The 21,087-nt window shown below is 36.6% G+C and overlaps 2 protein-coding genes and 2 non-coding genes across 11 annotated transcripts; 1 reads left to right on the top strand and 3 right to left on the bottom strand.

The window, feature by feature from the left end:
* Positions 1–1,349: 1,349 nt before the first annotated feature.
* On the bottom strand, positions 1,350–1,432 carry TRNAL-UAA (transfer RNA leucine (anticodon UAA)). The gene has a single exon. It is a non-coding gene; the product is annotated as a tRNA-Leu (tRNA).
* A 7,343-nt stretch (positions 1,433–8,775) lies between these two features.
* On the bottom strand, positions 8,776–8,858 carry TRNAL-UAA (transfer RNA leucine (anticodon UAA)). Its single transcript has one exon. It is a non-coding gene; the product is annotated as a tRNA-Leu (tRNA).
* A 121-nt stretch (positions 8,859–8,979) lies between these two features.
* LOC141647956 (splicing factor U2af small subunit B-like) lies at positions 8,980–12,902 on the top strand. 7 transcript variants are annotated; one of them, XR_012545895.1, is made up of 7 exons: positions 8,980–9,291; positions 10,276–10,362; positions 10,472–10,553; positions 10,856–10,982; positions 11,076–11,529; positions 11,645–12,530; positions 12,649–12,902. XR_012545895.1 is itself a non-coding variant. In XM_074456341.1 (6 exons), exons 1-5 carry the CDS (start codon positions 9,055–9,057, stop codon positions 11,512–11,514), a joined length of 972 nt encoding a protein of 323 aa, XP_074312442.1. In that variant the 5' UTR covers positions 8,980–9,054; the 3' UTR covers positions 11,515–11,529; positions 12,649–12,902. The 7 variants fall into 7 exon arrangements, 5 of the variants coding, with proteins under 5 accessions (XP_074312442.1, XP_074312443.1, XP_074312441.1 ...); XR_012545894.1 differs by having other exon boundaries at positions 11,076–12,530; XM_074456341.1 differs by lacking the exon at positions 11,645–12,530.
* Positions 12,903–15,558: 2,656 nt separating this feature from the next.
* LOC141647955 (histone deacetylase HDT1-like) lies at positions 15,559–20,080 on the bottom strand. 2 transcript variants are annotated; one of them, XM_074456336.1, is made up of 10 exons: positions 19,972–20,080; positions 18,957–19,027; positions 18,650–18,858; positions 17,757–17,770; positions 17,584–17,658; positions 17,364–17,503; positions 16,708–16,785; positions 16,540–16,627; positions 16,293–16,413; positions 15,559–15,832 (listed from the first exon to the last, which is right to left on the bottom strand). In XM_074456336.1, the coding sequence occupies exons 1-10, from the start codon at positions 19,994–19,996 to the stop codon at positions 15,772–15,774; spliced, it is 882 nt and encodes a 293-aa protein (XP_074312437.1). In that variant the 5' UTR covers positions 19,997–20,080; the 3' UTR covers positions 15,559–15,771. The 2 variants fall into 2 exon arrangements, with proteins under 2 accessions (XP_074312437.1, XP_074312438.1); XM_074456337.1 differs by having other exon boundaries at positions 16,711–16,785.
* Between the last annotated feature and the right edge of the window lie 1,007 nt (positions 20,081–21,087).

The raw sequence follows: 21,087 nt of genomic DNA, 5'->3' as shown, positions 1-21,087 counted from the left end.
CCGAGTATACTCTATACTCGACCGAGTATCCGGTCTGACGGGTGTTATTTTCCGTGGTTTGGTTAAGGTGATTAGAGATTATATAAATTATGTTTACAGTTTCTAAATCATTTTTTTACCAAAACCTAACGACGCTCATCTCTCTCTCTCTAATCACCCTAATCACTCTCAAGGCTAATTGGTCGATCGCAAGTCTACACTTCCGTCTTTTGTCTCGATTTCGTTTGTGAGTCTCTGGTGCTTTGTAATCAGTTAATAGATTGTCTTTAGGGTTTTGCCCTAATTATTGTTTTGGGTTAATTTGAGGATTGTTGATTATAATTGTTGTAGGTGACGATGTGGTATTTGTTATGCATATTGTATGATTGATTGCAGCACAGCGGATTGCGAAAAGGTAGGGTATCCCTACTCAGTTACTGTTAATTGATTTAAGAATGTGTTGTATTGTGTATGACTGTGTTCTGCTGATCATCGGAGTGTTGGTGTGGTGGTGGTGGTTGTGATGGTGTTGTGATGTTTGTGGTGGAGTCACTTGCGGGAGTGGCTTCACGCTCTAGTTCGCCCTCTGTGGAACCCGTCACGGGAGGGGATGTACACATTAAGGGAACAGGGTTATCCCTCATTGATGAGCGTGATTTTGGTGTGGATTGGCTGCGATCCCCCACTGGCGGCGTGGGCTACCTGTTGTGATGGGTAGTCTGGCAGGGCTACACACCTCGCTGTGTAGTCGGTTACTGTGTGAGATCGGGAGACCGGAGATGGAGGATGATCAGCTGGTTGCTTTATACGCTTATCTTACTTTGATTATTCAGTAACTGACCCCGTTGTTGTTTTGTAAAATATGTGGTGATCCATTCGGGGTTGGTGAGCAGATTGTGACAGGTGATACAGATGTCTAGCTCTGGGACAGTTATGGGGAGTCATCACTTGAGTCTAGCTTCCGCCATCAAGAGACTAGCTTGCATTCTTGTAATTATTAGACACTTCACAGTTATACTTTGGTTTGGTTTTGGAAACATGTAATCGCTAACTCTTTATACTTTAATAAAAGTTGTTTGTAATTGGTAACTTTGATATACTAACCTCGGAAAACCGAAATGATAAAAGTCTTTCATGCTAGGGTAATCCTTGGTAAGATACCTTGGTATGAGGGGGTGTTACAAGTATTATAGGATTATTTTTTATATAGGTGATACGACTAAGCTAAGCCTTGTCAGCACTCCTTGTAAATGAATTTGATGAAGCAATTATGCCTTTTATGAATTATTCCAAGTCTTGAATTGATGAAAACTTATAATAAAGGTATGATGCTACAAAAATTATACGAGTTATACGAATTGCAATTAAAATGCTGGCTGTGGGGTTCAAACCCACGCGCACTTATGTGCAGAAGATCTTAAGTCTTCCCCCTTAACCACTCGGGCAAACCAGCTTTGATGTTCACTATGTTAACTTTAATTTATACATATGCAACTACTCTTAAATAACAAAATTGAAAACATCTAAAACAATGAAAAAACCATCTGACATATAAAAATTTGCCTCATATCCAAATTACAAGCCTTTGTCTCATATAAACAAACCCTAAATAATAGAAGAGAAGAGAATTAGGCGTAGGTAGAATTATCATAATCTTAATTCCTAACAATGATAGAATGTCGATATTATTTGGGAGCTACGTCCTGTGAAATTCGTTGATATTGTTCTTAATAATGATGTTTTTATGTTTAAGATTCATTCACAAGCAGAGATGAAGCTACATACTGGCCCAAGGGGCCATGGCCCGGACAACATTTTGCAAATTTTGATGGGCTGTAAATTTATAAATAAAGTAAAATAAAAAATTTACCAAGCAGAGAAGAGGGAGTATCTTGTACCAAAGATTTACGCTTAAATTAGGGGAATAGATGCAAAACTCAAATATGTTTACTTATTTAATTGTTGTCATTTTCAAAGTCTTTTCTACTATTCCAACTTAATTACCATAAAATATATCCTTAACCCTTTTTATTAAAATTACAATCCTTATGATAAGGAGGTTACTAAAACTACCAACTACGTGCAATTAGATTTAAATATATATATATATATATATATATATATATATATATATATATATATATATATATATCATAAACTGGATCTCCATTGATGATTGATGCTATTTGAGAGATGAAATGACGATGATCACTTTAATGTTAAAAATTCACAGTCAATTTGCGAAGGTAATTTCAACTGGCTTATTTTTTTCTTTTAGTTTAGTGAAAAAATCCGTCGCTCTAGTTTTGACTATTATGTGTTTTAAGATTTAGTAAAATTTTATTTGTTGGTTTGAAATTAAACTAAGATGTAATTATACTAGTGAATTTGTATTGGTTGGTTGAAGTTAAACAAAGATGTTAATTATACGCTAACATTTCAAACTTTTTCATTATTCGCATAGAGATTAAATATGAAATATAAATAATTTAAAAAGTTTTGTTTATAACGCATAATAAGACTTTGTTTATAGATGTACTCTATAAAAAAACTTGTAAGAACGTTATAGTTATAGCTATAGCATGGATATTAAGTTTAATTTTTATACTAATATTTTTCGGCCCTGCCTAAGATTAGGGTCTAGCTTCGTCCCTGTTCACATGTCACGTCATGTGACACCTTATTTCTTCTCGATCACTTGATAATTTTATGATGTATTTTCATACCTAGCTAGCATATCCTTACAATTGAGTATGAGTAACAAAGTTTAGAACAATTGCAACACCATATCAAAGATTTATGTATATTAGCTTATTTCATTGGAAAACTATTTAGTAAGTTTTGTACTATGATTCACCATAACATTAGATCAAAGAATAATAAGTGTATGACTTCACGTGATATATATGTGGGCGACTAATGTAACCATGAGCTGAGTTAGACCTTAAGGTTATATGGGCTACGGAATCCTAGAAGAAATTTCAAGTATTTTTTTTGTGTGTGTACCAAATTAGCGAATCGAAAGTGTAGCTTAGTTGGGGTGTTGTGTTTTGTTTGGCGTTTAACCAAAAGTCTTAGGTTTGGTTATTTGTAGGAACAAGCTATTTAATTTTTGCATGCTAATAGATATTATAACAACCCGACCCACCACGGTCGTAACACAACCCAATAAGATGGGATATGTACCTTTGGGCCCATTACTTGTCCTCACTTAAACCCAAAAGACAAGGCGCATTCTTAAGTGGTGGATGGAATCCCTTATAAATATATCACAACCTCCTCAATTCCCCGATGTGGGACAACCTTACTCTCAATAACTTGGGGTGTTACAATCTCCCCCACTTAAAGAACACAACGTCCTCGTTGTGCCTCCAACTTGAACGCAACCAAGCCCAGAATCCTCCCCCGCTAGATGTGTGACCCGGGTACTCCTGACCACATGCTCACCACACGGTCGCAGGGTCGCTCTGATACCATTTATAACAACCCGACCCACCACGGTCGTAACACAACCCAATAAGATGGGATATGTACCTTTGGGCTCATTACTTGTCCTCACTTAAACCCAAAAGCACAAGGCCTTGTTACTAAGTGGTGGATGGAATCCCTTATAAATATATCACAACCTCCTCAATTCCCCGATGTGGGACAACCTTACTCTCAATAACTTGGGGTGTTACAATGAACACACGTAACTCTATTTATTGTCTCAGCTTCTCAACTTCATTCACATTACACTCCTTGTAAAAGCATTGTCGTTTTTCATATAGAGTAATTCTTCTTCTAAACGGTTTTAAAATATCATATTGTAAAACATATAACGAACGCCCTTAATGCTCTTAATATGGAAAGTGGTGATTGGTGAAAATTGTTTTAGTGGGATTTTTTAGATAAATAATCATTTGATTTTACTTTCCGATAATGCGCAAAAGTGGTAATTAAGCCCCTTAACTTTGTTCAATTGTGAAATTAGGTCCCATAAGTTTCAATTTGAGCAATCAAGCTCCTTAAGTTTCATCAAAAGTGAAATTCAACCCCATTTTTAAAATTTTCACCAAACTCTTATATTAAAATCACTTTTAATACAATTTATCAATTATAAAATATTTTGTTTTATGATTTTAAAACTTTTATATTTATATTAAATATTGAGAATTTTTTTTTTTTGAATTTTATAGTATATAGACAATTTATTATATATGTATGAATACTATACAAGTTATAAACAATTTACTAAATATGTATGTAAAAGTGTTCTTCAATGATTAATAAATTATGAACAATTTCGTAAAGTTACAATTAGTAATTTTTAGTATATAATAAATTGTTTAATACTAATATAAAATATTTTTAATTAATTTTTTTGTGAAAATTTTAAAAATGGGGTTGAATTTCACTTTTTTTTTTAACTTAGGAGCCTGATTGCTCAAATTGAAACTTATGGGGCCTAATTTCACAATTGAACAAAGTTAAGGGACTTAATTACCATTTTCCGATAATGACTATGTAAAATGGGTTTATATAAGAATAATTGTTTCATATATTGTGATTACCATACATTCTTTTTCACCACTGAATAAAGTAATAATTCTTTTTTTACATTACTCTAATTTCAACTTTAAGTGTCACTATTACTTGAATGTTCAATTCAATTGTACAATAGTAATAAAGGTCTTAGCTTGGAATACCATCATTCAAAGTAAGTAGCGTTGCACAATACGATATACCACAGTCGGCAATAAAACTGACAAATAAGAATGAGTCGAGTTAAGTCTCATTGGATAATGTAACATCCAGGTGTATTTGGACAAAACATTCTTTTTAATAGTGAAAGACATATTTAATTTCAAGTCTTCAAAACATATTGAATGTTACTTAATAAAAGTAAAAGTATTTTCCTTTGAATACTATTTTTTCAGGGATTGACGTCTACTCATGTCTATGTATATATCATGCTAGATTACTAAAGATTATTTGTATCATATTTGTTAATATAGTCTAACAAAGGTTTATATTTTTAAATTTAACAATATGTAAATGTAATTCTTGGTTTCTCCCTTAAAAACATAATATAAGAAACTCCTATAGGATATCTTAAATTTCTAGTAATTGACCAACTTGAAATAGCAACCATTGTAACGCCCCGTAATTTCGGACCGTTAATATATTTCGAAAATAATTTATTAATCAAATAAAATTTGATATTTAAGTATTTAAAGTAAAAATAATTCAAAGAAATATAATTTTATTATATTTTGAAGAAAAGTATTTATTTTGAGAGTTTCGAAATGTTTAAAAATAGTTTAAACCGTGTAAAACTTTTTATTTCGAAATAAGGGCATATCGGGGGGAAAATGACAATTCTTTTGAACATTGGGTAAACGAATTTGGAAATGGGTCGTATGAGTATTCAATTTTCTTGTAATCTCGTGTTTAAGAACTTTGGTCTTGTCGAATTTGCGTTTGACCAATTTAATTATTATAAAACGAAAAAAACCGACTCGTAAAATCCCGACTAAAACCCGACTCCCTCCTTTCCTTTCTCCCTTTCCCGCGGACCACACCCCCTTCCTTTCTTTTTTTCTGATTTTCTTTGCTTCCATAATCATCTTCAATGTTCTAAAAATCAAAACACCATTTTCATATACAATTCCAAGCTAAAATCGTCACATCTTTCTCGTTTCTTATCGGATTTTCATGAAATTTACATTTCCGGAATCCCCTCGTCGAGATCTATAACCTGGTATAATTTAATTTCAGTTTTCTTGAAGTTGTTTTAAGACGAATTTTGGGTAAATTTCGGTATTTATGCTTATTTGTGTGTTTTTATTGTTTATTTAGGTGAAGAATTGGAGGACGAGTTTGGGGACTCGTATATTGTCGAAGATAGCGGATAGTTGCTAGTTAGGGTTTGGGTTTTAAGGTGCTAATTGCTCATTTTCTAGCTTAAGGTAACATATTTCGAGTTACTCGACGAATAATCGTCACATGCTTTGATTTTTGTATGTTTTTGGTGATTTTTAATTAAGTAGTTAATTTTACATGTTAAAATGATTGCATGCATGTTTAATCCATGTATTTTTGATAGTTTTAGTTAACATATTAGTATTGGGAACGATTAATTATGTTTCAGACGGTCTTATACTGAACAAAAATGGAAAAATGGTGGTGTAGGGGTGACGGCCAGCAGCCCGGCAGACCCACGGCAGGCCACGGCAGGCCTTGGGGTTGGCCCGGGTTGGTCCGTTGCTTGTTTCGCGGTTTTTCGTACAATATTGGTCATTTCGGGTTAATTAATGTTAGAGTTGTATAAGTCACATATGAGTACACTTTTAAATTGAATCATACTAGTAGTAGAAATTATTCTTATATTGGTAGTTAGCATATGTTAGTATAGGTTATAAAATGAAATGGTAATAAAATGGCTTAAAATGAATAATGTTAGTAGTATAGATAATGAGGTTGGTAAAATTTAGCTTATATTGATAGTTATCACATGCTAGGATAGTTTATAAGATGAAATTGTAATGATTAGGCTCAAGGTAAATTTTATAGCAATAATTGCCATGTTTTGATGATTGTGCCGAAAACTGAGCCTTGGTCCCTTTGACTGATTCGATGTCAGTCAATTGTGTGATTGGTCACCAATTTAACCCGCACTGTCGCAGGTCAGGGTTGCGGGTAAAAATTCGGTTGGATGAAATTTTATATGAATTAGATAATCGGCTTTTTTCTTGTTTTAGGCCATTTATCAAGCTTTAGTTCACATGTATAGCTGATTGAATTTAATAGTGTCTTGTAATGTAGAAATGGCCCTAGATTCCCCTAAAGCCTTTAACATGGTAAATATTGTTAGAATTGGAAATTAGTATTGAATACTTATTGAGGTTATTGTTGGATTGTATGCTGAATAGACATTTATATAGCCTTTCACATGATAGAATGTTAGCATTTATGTTAGTAAGTTAGACTCTTTGCCCTCTTATGGTTAAGTGGGTGTCTTACTTGTCTTGTGTGGTGTGGGCTAAAGTATTCAAGCTGGGACTAGGTCCTAGGTGAGTATTTCGGCCTTCATCATAGATAGGTCTTTATAGTCTTTGACGAGTATATGTTCACTGCTTGATAGCCTTTGTGTTCCTGACTAGTGGATTTATATCCAAGTTGGGGCATGACCTCGTTACTTATTTTGATAGTAAGTGGTCAGCTTAAGTACTAGCCAACCCTTTGGTGGACTCCTTAGAGTACTCACTTTGTTTTAGAAAAATTGTGGGTCTTGGGTGCGGTGGTGTGTATCCGCATGTCTAGGTCTCATGATTTTAGGCTAGGGTTGTGTTGTGTCTTGGCCATGTTTTATTAATATTAACCGCTGAGCCAAGATACCGGTTCGATTACCTTCCCTACCTCGTGGTATAGACTCGAGTTACAGAGTGACTATTGATCGTGCTAAGAACTTATGCCTGTCTTTGATATATTGCCCTTTCTTGTATGGTGATTTTATGAATTGTAATAGGTGAGATGTAAGCCGGTTACAATTGATAAAGTTTGGATTACAATTTGTTATATGTTTCACATGATAGTTTAAATTGGTCAATTTAGTATTCATATGTTATAATACTTGGAAATTAGGTTAATTATCATCTTGTTTACATGTTTTACTACATGTTACATTAATTTTGACGATTCGTGGCTGGGAGGACTCGAAGTTACTCCCCACTGAATTGTGGCTTTCGTGTTTGTATAAAATGCGATTGACAGGTTGTTGATGCTTTGTTGGGGTCACGGGGCGAGCTAGCGAGCATAAGGAACCTTGGACCTAGTTTTGGCTATTCTTATAGTAACCCTTTTAACTTTTGGTTTTGTATATAATTTGAAGGGACATATGTCTCCCTTTTCTATTTTGGGTTTGTATCATTACATTTTCTTATCGTTAGCTTTGGCATGTAAATTAGTTCATTAGCATTGCAGGTTTTGGCACCCGCCTCTTGGGAATGTTGGAAATGTTGTGATTGGTTTAGAAAAAGTTTTGAAATTACAGGTTTTTATATAGTTGGACCAATTACAAACATAACCTACCAGTTTTTCCGTAGATTTTAGGTGTTAATTTATCGCGTAATTTAAGGGTGTCACAACCATGATATGTAATGTTAGGGTATAATTGAGTTAAACTTGAATTTTAACTCGTGTGATATTGACTTAGAAAATTTAGGCACAAGCTCATCATGAGAAACTCGACCTCATCTCTAATAAAAGTTCAAACATCCCTTAAATTGAGTCTTATTCATTAATGTTTTTCCTTTTCTAATTTTATTTATTAGTAACATAGTTTGCTCCATTTTAACCAAGTTACGTATAAGTCGAATTTAGTCGTAAGGTTGACAAGCTATCTGATCTTAATATTATATACACAAACAGACCTTTTTTATTTCAATTGAGGCAAAAACAACTTTTAAAATAGGATGGAACTTAGGTAGAAATTCATTTGAGATAATCTTAACAAAGCCTCTAACTACGTGAGAAACATTATTATCCTACTAAAAACCTCTCATTGTGTATGATTTCCATCCCACTCTTGGCTTGTTTACCATATATAGTAGCCAAAATATAACATTTAATTTTAGTTTATTTGTTTCCCTCTCTTATGGAGTATTTTCTTTAGTCCTTTTGCTATTTTGTTTATTTATCTTTTTATGAGCAGTACTTCACATAAACGGAAACTATCAAGTAAATTTGATGAAGTAATTATGAGTCCATGACAACTAAAAAAGAAATGTTTTAAAGTGGAAAAAAATTGGAAAATGCTGGCTGTGGGGTTCGAACCCACGCGCACTTATGTGCAGAAGATCTTAAGTCTTCCCCCTTAACCACTCGGGCAAACCAGCTTTGATGCTCATTAAATTAAGTTTAACTTATCTATACAATATGTTCTCTACTTTAAAACAGAACTGAGAAACATCTAGAACTGAATCATCGTATCCATATATAAAAACTGGCCCCATATGGCCATATCCAAATTAGAAATCCCTGTTTCACATAAACCAAACAAACCCTAGAGAAGAGAAGAGAAGAGAATTGGCAATGGCGGAACACTTGGCGTCGATATTTGGTACAGAAAAAGATAGGGTGAATTGTCCGTTTTACTTCAAAATAGGAGCATGTAGACATGGTGATCGTTGTTCAAGGCTTCATACTAAGCCTAGTGTTAGTCCTACTCTTTTACTCTCTAACATGTATCAACGTCCTGATATGATTACTCCTGGTGTTGATGCTAATGGTAATCCCATTGATCCTCGCGAGATTCAACGCCACTTTGAGGTTCTTTCCTTTCTTCGCTCTTTATTTAAGACGCACTTAAAACCGATTTAAATAAAATAATACTCCTCGGTCCTGGTCATTTGTTGTCCTTTTTCATTTTGGGTGTCTCAGTCATTTGTTGTCCTTTCTATTTTAAGAATGGACTTGATGAGTAATTTGATCATTCTCATTCAATTTGTTCCACTTGTCATTTAGTTATTGGCATTTTCCTCATTCCTTGGTCTTTGTGCCAAAACGAAAGGACAACAATTGACTGCGGACGGAGGGAGTATACAACTGCGGACGGAGGGAGTGCATCTTTTCTTTGATTAACCTTTCTTTTATTCAATTGTTTCATGTGTTGTGGTTCACGTTGGTTAATTGTGCATTAAGATTTACGGTCATTGCTATAGTTAAACAACTTAATTACTCTCCCCGTCCCCGTCATTTGTTTACCTTTTGGTTTTGGACAAAGAGAAGGGGTACATTATTAGATGACAAGTGGACCAAATTAATTCAATTCAAAATGCCACTTACTGTGTTCTTTCCTTCCTAGTATCTTCAGTTGGTCTATACTCCCTTCGCTCCATTCATTAGTTTTAACTTTTTTGTTCTTTGGAGACGTATTTCAATCAAAGTTAAACAAATGAATGGGACGTACGGTAGACTTTGCTACTGTATTTGTCTGTATGTAATCCAGCATACTACAATCTGTGCTACTCAATTACATTTGAGGTTGCCTAAAACATACGCAAGTCTCTTATCACGTAAAGGTTGTGCACCTTTGTACAGGATTCGACACTTGGATGCTTCATTTTAAACCAAAAAAAAAACGTTAGTAAAAAAAATAGCTGAGTTAAGACATCTAGGCATGTGTAACAACATAGCTTTAATATTTGTTTATGATTTCGAAAATGAAATGCACGCTAGTAGGCTAGTATTGAGTATGTCAGAATATGAGTCAGTTTGTCGGGCTTCACGGTTTTATCTTTTGTCATTGTCTAGGATTTCTATGAAGATCTGTTTGAGGAACTCAACAAATATGGAGAAATTGAGTCGCTCAACGTCTGTGACAACCTAGCTGATCACATGGTAAGTATATTATTCACAAATGTACAGTTTTTGTAGATTATAGTATATACATAGTGTTATTTAATGACCCTATGCTCAACTATATATCGCTTTGTACTGTCATTGTCAGGTTGGTAATGTCTATGTTCAGTACAGAGAAGAAGAGCAGGCTGCAAATGCTATTCGCAATTTAAGTGGGAGATATTATGCTGGTAAGATGAGGATAGTCTATATGCTTTCTGTATCGTCAAGTATCAGAGTGTTGTGCATTTTGTGACACAATTCTCACTACAGGTCATGTGTAGTTAATCTCCATTCCTTTAACATAGGGATAGGGGTAAGCTTGTATACTTCCAACTGCTTTTAGCTCACCACTGCCAGAGACATTGAGGCATCGGGGGTGCTTATTTCAGTGTCTCACTCATGTTTTAATGATTGTAATTCTTATTTTGATCCTAAGTTATCAACAAATTATAAATGCACCGCCTAACTGCCTCCAAAATATGTTTTTTAGGTCGCCCTATCATTGTGGATTTCTCTCCAGTCACAGATTTTCGTGAAGCCACCTGCAGACAATATGAAGAGAATACTTGCAATCGTGGTGGATATTGCAATTTCATGCATCTCAAGAGAATTGGCAGGTGACACATAGGGACTTTTTGAGTCCTTACCAAATTTAACACCATATGTTATTCATAGACACTAACTATTTTGATTTTACTTGTCTTTGTCAGAGAGTTGAGGCGCCAGCTGTATGGAAGGTACAGGAGAATGCGTAGCAGAAGCCGAAGCCGTAGTCCATACCGTCGCAAGAGCTATGACTATGATGACCGACACCATGGGCGTGGCCATAGCAGCAGAAGGCATGATGATAGGGAAGCCTATTATGATAGTCGGAGCAGCCGAAATAGGACCACTAGCCCTGATCATAGGCGAGGAAGAAGCCGAAGTCCTGGTGGTAGAAGAAGGGATAGAAGTCCTGTAAGAGAAGGAAGTGAAGAGAGGCGTGCAAAGATTGAGCAGTGGAATCGGGAAAAGGAAGATGCTCAACGAGCCAAGGACCACACTGATGGCGCTAAAACCAATGATGATGGGGTTTATGATGGTCCGACTCACATTGGGGAGCAGAACTATGTGCACCAACAGCAACAGCAGGAAGGATATGGATATTGATTAGCGTATGATATGGTCAGTCCCTCGATTTTCTTTATGATCTATCGTGTAAGTAGCAAAAGAAGCATGATTTTGTGATAGGCCAAGTGTGCTCATGAATTTTTCTTACAGCCCATTTTCCGATGTGCAGGTGTGCAGGTTCACACTTATGCCATGTGGAATGTGATGTGTTTCTCCTTATCTATAGTAGTATAATTGGCATTGCATGTTATGTCTGCTGTGTGTCTTTGGCATATGTTCTCATATGATTTGTCTCTTATATGTTAATTGGTTGTGAATGTGTCCTTTATGTGGCATTTGTTGTTCAGTGAGTCTTATCTAAGACGGTTTCACGAGTCTCTAATTAGACTCATACATTATCTTGTGCATTCCCCATTTAGTGATTGGGTTAGTTGTTTCGTCTCTGATCTAAGACTGGCACATATAAGTTTTGGCATTTGTTTCTCAAAGCAATGTTACGTTTACACCTCGATGTTTTTGTCTGCGTCCTGCGACATTTATTTCTCCATGAATGAGTGCGATTATTTGCATTATACTTGCATTTTACCATAGTGTAATACTCTGTATTTGCTAGTTAGTGAAGTTTGACGTTAATTTCAATAGTTTCAAGAGTCTAATAACTTGGAGATGACGGGTACCCATGTTGGACACTTGGCATTCAGACAAGGGAACGACACATACCCGCACTTTTCTTCTATGTTAAAATCTTAACACTCTTTCGATTAAACAGCTGAATCCGACATGCAAATGTGTGAGATGCTCTAACAGAGATAAGATATATGTGCTAGGCTCGATGCAAATGTTTGGTTTTTATTGTTGATCAGTTTGTTTTATTTTCTTGAAATGAGTGATAGGCAGTGTTGCTACGCCTATGGCTGGTTTGTTATTGTCAGCTGTTAGTCGGATTTAACTGTTTGCTTCTCAATTTAGCTTCAGCGCTTCTGCAGTAGTGAGATCGATGTGTTTGACATGGTATCCTATTAGGTTTTGTTCTCTATACCTTCTGAACATAAACGGTACTATTTTTATTCGGGGCACAAAAACTTACCTAAGTTGCCAGTTTTGCAGGTGCAGATCCCCTGCTCAAGAACAAAGCTGTTATTAACGGTAGCTTATCATGAAATTTGTGTACAGGTCATCTGGAGGTTGAGTTTGCAGGTTGCAGGTTGCAGGTTTTTGCTGCTTTCCTGAAGAGAGTTGATTGTTGGGTTTTCAAAATTTGCAGTTGTAGGAATTTCTCTATTCTAAGGCCGTCTTTTCTAGAAATGCTATTGTGTAATGCTTTGATTTAGCTGAATGCTATTGCAGCAGTCTTACCATGTTAGAAGCTTTTCGAATTCATGTTGAATCTCTCAAGTTTTTTTACTCAATTAATCTGGTTTCATGTATTGTGTTTCTCTTTTGCTTTTATGTTTCTTGCTGCGAACAATAATGGCGTGCTTCACTGAAGTGGTAGTCCCTAGAAAAGTCGCTAGTGATTTGTGAGCCTTCTTGTTCATTGGACGAGACATGCAGGCATGACCCAATCTGTCAACATTCGCTCCTCTTTGAGCCAGAAACCACTATTCATGTCTGGCCGTAGCTCCAATTACTTGTAACACCCCGGCTCAAACCGGGTCGGAAGCGGTTACTTATGATAGCTCACCAGGCTGGTACATGGTCCACAGATTAACACGAGTCCTTTATAGTGCATTTTGTCCTCATTCATGCGCATCTCGGGAACCTTTCCAGAAGGTCACTCATCCTAAGACTACTTTCAGCCAAGCACGCTTAACTGTGGAGTTATTTTGCATGGATGGCCATAAAAGAAAGTGCACTTTGTTTTATGAGTAGTACTTTTAATTCCTTTAAGCACTAGTCAATTAGCGTGGGGTGTTACAATACTATTCTTCCATCTCTCTTGCTAAGGCCTTACGTTATATTTTGTGGTCAATTGTGTCCGTGAAGTTGGAGAAAGGCAGTGGATACAGATACAACGAAATTGCAGAGTTTGTGTAAGAATAGTACCGAATCTGAAATTTCAGTATGATTACAATTGTTCACTCTAAATAGGGAATACGAGTTAAATTATGATACTCCGTAATCGAATTGCATTTTGTAGCCAACAGTATTGAAACTTGTCAAGATGTCGAGTGAATTAGAAAGTTCAAATTTTTGACGGGAAAGTATGCTACATTATCACAGAGGTTAATGGGGTGGAGAAGTGGCATGTTGTTTCATATGCCTTGGACAAGAGAGATAGAAAATGCATATTTTTAGTTGGGAGTGATATTGGCATATTGCTCGAGTTCTGTTATGTAATGGGGCGATATGTGCATCGAACACGGTAACTGTGACTTGTGTGATGAGCAATTTTCCCTAAAAAATAGATGGTATAGCACGATGAACGAGGCAGCGACTGCTTAGATCTAATCACGAGATTTCTGCATACAGTTTCGAAAACTTTGACCACGGTCAATTCTGAATTTTGCTTAGAGAATGAGGAGAGCTCCAGATCCACCATGGCCCTGTTATACCGTAATTTTTCTACATTATCAGACAATTTGGTATAAAAATACACAATCTGCTATCGATAATGGTATTTTCTCTTCGTACAACCCTATCTTGTGGATAAACGACACGATACTAAGCAACAAAACTGACGGACACATCAAACACAAGCCTGATCCTAGTGCAAGCCTCTCTGCTTAAGACCGATAATTCTTCCAACAACTTGAACCAACTCCGACTACATAAATCAGCCACAAGCCCACAATTACTTGAATCCAATTTTTTTTTTTTTTTTTGCCAGCCGAAAAGAAAAGTTCCTAGTGCGACCTCAGAGCCCGTTTGGCAAGACCATGGGCTCTTCCATTGAGATTCCTGCGCACGTAACTAAAACAAAAACAATGAAAATACGAAGCAAGAGTTGTAATATCTTCATAGATTCCTCGTACTTGGTGATGCTTGTTTTCCTGTTCTGTCTGTTAGCCCACTCCCAAGGCCACTTTAATGGCCATGGCCTCCGCTTGGATTGGAGATTCTGCCCTGCCCCTAATAACTCCCTCGAACCAAACCACCCCAAAGAGGTGTAGGCAACCCATCCATAGGCTGCTGTGAAGGATTTCTCCCAGCTGGCATCAACACAGATACGTGTAACCTGACAAGAACCACAAGAGCCGATTAGATAGATAAGTTTTCCCTCTTTCATCCGTTCGAGCTCGCCCTCCTCTTGGTGTATCTCAGTTGATGGGTTATGTTTACTTGAGTGAGGAGAACCCCCTTACAGACTCTGTACGGTTAGCATAACAAGATGAGAATACTTCTTAAAGAAAACAACCGGGTTGAAGTCCTCGTTCCTGAAGATACAGCTATTTCTCATATTCTAGATACTAACAATAGTTGTCAAGAGCTGTATCATACGAGTATCACTGTCCTCCGTGGTAGTCAAGTAACGAATCCAATTTATGAGCCAAACCCCGATTTTTGATGTTAGCTCCCTGAGCGGAGTTGATGCCAAGGTGTTCCAAAGTCTCAATACAAGGTTGCATCCCTTTACACAAGTTGCAGGAAGAGTCCCATTTTAGCTTCCTACGCTCAAATTCATATCCCACCGGTAAGGAACCAGTAATAATTTTCCATACTAAGATTTTCCAAGAACGTGGTCCAGGGAGATTTCATAGGCGTTTTTTTACAGAAATGCTCCCTCTCCTTACATAAACAACTCTTATCCTTTCTAGATCCCTTGCGCTCATAAAAACTTGAATCCAAATTGTACAATAGGGAATGCCAAGTATATTTATTAAAAGTTTGATTGGAATTTGAAACCCATCATTTTATAGAACATGTTCCACTCGTCAATCTAATCCGAAATGTGCAAACCAAATTAACTCAAACCCAACTGAAGTTTCACCCATGTTTGGTGAAACGGACAATTCTCCATCAGTTTTAAAATAATCAATCTATGGTTTAAGCTAGAAGAAACCTTCAGAAATTTACTACTCGTATTAAGCAACTTCGAAATTATAATAACGATCTAAACGACGCCAATCGCAAGAGAAGACGAAACAATAACAAGATTAGTTGATCAATTCATTCATTTAAATTAAATATGTAACTTGTCCAAACTACCACTTTCACCATAAACCACACCATCAAGTACGTTGCCTACATATTCCAGAAACCTCTGCCGCCAAAAATATATCAAATCAAAATTTGAGATAAAACTCTCCATCTTCCCTCCTTTCATAGCATGACTCACAAATGTTTCAACTCCATCTATTTGGCACCATGCTTCGCCTTATTGTGGGACTCCAAAGCACCTCCAGATTTAAAGGTCCTATATAACAAGCCAAAGTTAAGACTCTAATTCAAACTTCACATATATAGACATGTCAACAATAATTATCAGTAAGTGGGATTGAATCAGTGATAGCTGATCCGAATCAAACCACATGATGGAACAGGGTCACTTCATGAATGAAGAAGATAAAGTGATACATATTTGAAAACCATCAAAGCATTCGATGTGCACAAATCCATTTGAACAGAAATGAACAATAAACATAACATGGGAATCATCTAAACTACTCCGTACTCAAAAGTCAGAGACAGGCAGATGACTCACATTTCACAATAAAAACAGACAGCAAATGTATGATACAGTTGAATGCATATATGCAGGGCAACTTATTTCTTATTTGTTTTAGGTTAATGACTTTGTCGTATACTCGTATGCATACAACTGTCACACAATGGTCTCATAAAAGACTTGACTTACTAAAAAGCACAAGACTTACTTTTTGCATGAACCGCAGGAAACATCGCTGCCACCGGACTTGGGAGTTTTGTCATCACCAGGAGTCTTTCCGCCTTTCTTTGATGCAAGAGGAGTTGTAGGTTGACCACCTTTCTTACCATCTATCACCAATCACAAGTCACAACAATCAAATACTCATCTAGAAACAAGGTTACTCAAGTCTTACTAATCGATAATCTCTCTCATAAAATGGCCACTGGCCAGTTGGTAAAGATCAGAAACAAAACCTGTTTTCTGAGGTGTGGCTATCTTTGCCTTCTTGGACTCGGGTGGTGTCTTTGCATCAGCATTGGGTCTTTTCTTACCTGTATCAACCTACAACAACAATAACTTTTAAGTATGCAACAGAAAGGCTACTTATGGCTGCCAAAAAAAACATTTTGCAAATGAAGTACCACTTTAGCAGGCGTCTCTTCCTCTGAGTCATCTGATTCGTCCTCACCGGCATCACTTTCAGTCACACTTGTCCCATCCTGGAAAGGAAGAATAACAAATAAACATCTTCAGTACACATGTCAGCCTGACTTTGAAATGGTTGCTATCCTATATTCTTCGGACTTGATTGAAAGTATTTCAGAGAGCATATGCACAAGTGCTGGACTCTGCTACAGTGATGAATTTCTCAGGATTTTGGGTTAAAATAAAGTGTGCTAGTGTCGTACAATCTCTGACTGTCAAATCTTGAACACAGATAAAATAAGTTGCGTAACATACTATGTTACTCCGACTCTTCTAATTTCCTCAAGTACCCGTGTCCGACACTCGACACTCGGACATGAGTACATGGGTATGACACTTGGACACTTCATTTTTAGACCAAAATATGAATATTTTTCAGAATAATAGCCGAGTCCGACACTTAGACACGCACCCGTGTCGGATACTTCTAAATGAGACTAAGTAACATAGGTAATAACATGGCCTTTAAGCAGAACATGTATACTAAGTGAATATTAGCATTAAGAAAACAGAATGTTACATTCACAGCGTAGCCTCAACCCTTCTCATGTATAAAATTAAAAAATAGAGCTGAAATTCTACTATTGTATACCTCCTCGCTGTCAGCATCCTCATCCTCAGACTCATCTACATCAAATTCTTCATCACTGCTATCATCATCAGACTCGCCTTCAACCTCAGGCTTTGACTTGTCTGCTGCCTTTGGCATCGCAGCTGATGCAGCAAGGTGCCCTAAGAACTCAAAGACTAATAAGAAGGTGGCTAAAATCAGAGGAAAAAAAACAAAGAGAATTATCAGTCAAAGTATCTACCATTCTCCTTTGCAATTGGGACATCATCTTCCAATTCTTCATCAGAAGAATCTACCATTTCTTCGTCAGAAGAATCTGAAAGCAAATGGAAGGAAGATAAAATTAGCATTGCAATATAAAATCAATATGCTTTGTATATGAGCGAAAATAAATAGCTACATTAAACAACTTACCAATTTCCGAATCAGTGAACACCAGGAGGCAGCAGCCAAAACCAGAGTCAAGGAAGCCAAACAATAACGAATTTTCTACATGAACTACAGTCAACATAGTGGGCTTTGAAAGGAAAAGGTTCCTCTTAAATTGTTTGAAGAGGATGACACAACATACAATTTGGTCATTGCTCTTTCATGTAAGCAGTTTCCTGTAGTACACTAGTACCCCTCTCATTATTTCAATACTCTTCTCTATTATCTCTTTTGTCCCCCCACTTCATTTATTCGGAAAAAAAACATACCGATTTCAGAGGGAAAAATTAAGGTACTCATTTTTGGCGTTTTCAACTCATTTAATTGAAAGAGCAGTTCATTTAATTGTATGAATAATAGCTAATTTAAAATTTTAACCCGTAATTTAACTGAAAGAGCAATGGCTAATTGAAAATTTCAAATCCTAATTTATACCCAACTGAAAACCCCTATTTAAATTTCCTAACTGAAAAACCCTAATCAAAAGCCCCAACTGAAAAATCCTAGTTGAAAACACTAATTAACGACAAACGATTAAATTAATTTAATCCACTTCAATAATTTGTCGATAAACAGTATTCACTTGTTTGATATGAGAATTAGAATTAAAGCATTTGAGAGAAATTTGATTAGGTTTTCGGAGAAATAGAAGAGGTTTTAGTAGAAAATTTTTACACCAAGGGAAAAGGATAGTGCTTGGAAATCTTGAAATCTTGTGACAAATTGTGCATGAAAGAGTAAAAATCGTACATATTGTAAATGAGTAACTATGGAAAATTGAAAGGCTTCTAAAAAAGCTGCAAAAAAATAATAAAGAGACAAACAGCCCTTGGAATGAAAGATTAGTGAATGCAAGCAACACTTATGAAAAAGGATATAATTCCACAGATTCAGTCTGGTATCCCATTAGATGAATGCATCCATTCTTCCAGTTGTGAGAAATCTCAAAATTTTCATTGAAGACCAAATCAAATGGCATCTGAGGGGTTTTCTTGCTTAGCCTGACCAAAACCATCTTCTTCTCACCAACTTTAAGGTAGACAGTAACAGTCTCATCATCCTTCTTAATTTCACCACCAAGGGTAGCCTAGACACAACACAAAACACAAGCATGCAGTCAACAAACAAATTAAAACACAATAGTTCCGTGACCGTATCAAAATCAAAGGACATGCAGTCGAATACCTGAGAAATATGGACGACAGATCCATCCTCAAGGCCTACTTGACAAGGCTCTTTTGGCTTGACCTCGATACCTAACAAAGACAGCATAACAACAGAACAACTTAGTGTATTTGACCACCTCGCCCATTACATTAGCAATTGTACTAGCTTCTCCTATTAACAGACAGCATTTCATCTGAAACCATTACTTGCATCACTTTCAGGTTCATTTACCTTCCTACAATCGTAGTTTTGATACAAATACAAGGAGGGGGAAGACAGCGAGTGCCTGAAGAATATTAAACGCCTTTGACATTTGCTAAAAAATACTCCCACCTTACCAGTCATTTGTTTAACTTTGGTATTGGCACAAAGTACCAAGAAAAGAGTAGGGAGCCAATTATTAGATGACAAGTGGATCAAATTGTGCGTCAAAAGCACTCCTAAAATAAACACCGAAAATGGAACAGGTAAACAAATGACCAAGGAGGAGTGAGTAATACAAATACTTGTGTAACACATTATTTTGTACGCGTCATTATAAAGCCACACGACAAGCAGCCCAAATACACCTATTAAAACTGTCTGCAGGGAGTTCCATTGTTATACCAGCTATAAAATCTTATAAGAAGTCCTCGACATTTGAAATATTTGGTCGTCAAAATATTCATCTTAAGCTTGTAAGTTTATAAATATGAGAAAAAGTAAAATTTACAAATTCAAGTATGCACATTTAGAGTCAATCGCCTACTCTTAACTTGACGAGACGATATCATCGCCTTATCAAGCAAAATCCACAGAAATGAACTTAACGAATAACTAGCTCAACATTCTCAAGTATACAGAAATGCTAGAAGATAATCAACAAAAACAATTACACAAATGTAAATTTAACATTCGAGAAACAAATGCAATCAGCAGATGACAAACAAAACCTAAATCAAAACATTAACTGTAAACTCAATAAAGAAATTTACGCAAAAGTTGAATAACAGAGACAAAAGAGTAGAGGGGAAGGAAGGATGGAGGAGTATACCCCAGAATTGCAATTGGCCGGCCATTGGAGCGTAGAAGAAAGAAGGGAGCGTAGAAGAAAGAAGGGTTTTAGGAGAGAGATTTAGGTGGCGCAAATGATTTTAGGGTTTATGGTATCGCTTCGTATTTTTGGGGGTTTAATTTTATACTAGTACAAGAATGCGATGCTAATCCAGGGTTTTCTTTTCTTTTTTTTTTTTTTCTTTTTTTTTGGGTTTTACCACCGAGGTATCCAAGTATTTTTATTTTTATTTTTCAAATTTTCATTATATCGTTAATATTTCAAAATTTATAAGGTACCCCTCCATTGTTGATGAATTTTGATGTGGTGCCCCTCAAAAATAAATTTGTTGAGATGATGATGACATTCAAGCTACCAATCACCATTGAGCATTGACTCACACACGGATTGATGATGTGGCACTTGTGTTAGGTAGGATTTGTGTTAGTTAGAACCAGTTTGTATATATAGTAGTGTTCCGGGTATAATTCCAGAAGCAGTATAATTCTGGCCCGTGGCATTGAATGATGTCTTGAGTTGGATTCTCCTTGACTTAATCGTTCCTCTCGGCCTCTCCCGCAACAATGAACGAGGCGAGGGCTTGGCTTTGAGCCAAGCGTACTCACTCCGACGCCCAAGTCAGTAAACTTAGATGTATAAGTTGTATGCTAATTGGCTAGGAATATATTGTAGAGAGATAAGGAAGATTATACCAGATGAATAGTGTATTTAGGTTTTCTGTATTTCTGGATTGGATCCCTTCCTCAATGAGGGTTGAGGAGTATTTATAGACTTCACCTTTTTGTCACGTAGTGGTAGCCAGTGGCCAAGTGGCTAGCGGTGGAAAGATCGATCTACCCCTCGGCCGAGGGACCTATGGTGGCCGGCGGGCTCTCGATGACCCGCCGCCGAGGGGTCCCGGATATGAGTCTGCGGTATGTGCCCCGGTGGCGGGTTGACATGCGGGACCCGGAGTTGACAGTAGATGGGTGCATCGGCTAGGTTGTCTAAGTCGTTGACTTCTTGTGTGGATATCTTTGACTTTGTCTAATGTGTTGACTTGTGGTCGGTCGGTGCGAAATATGCCCCATCAATTTGCCCCCAGCGTAGTCTATG

Source organism: Silene latifolia, chromosome 3 (genome assembly GCF_048544455.1).
Source record: "Silene latifolia isolate original U9 population chromosome 3, ASM4854445v1, whole genome shotgun sequence".
Classification (NCBI taxonomy): Eukaryota; Viridiplantae; Streptophyta; class Magnoliopsida; order Caryophyllales; family Caryophyllaceae; genus Silene; species Silene latifolia.
The sequence above is the reverse complement of the archived record's forward strand: the minus strand, read 5'-3'. Positions and strand labels throughout refer to the sequence as shown.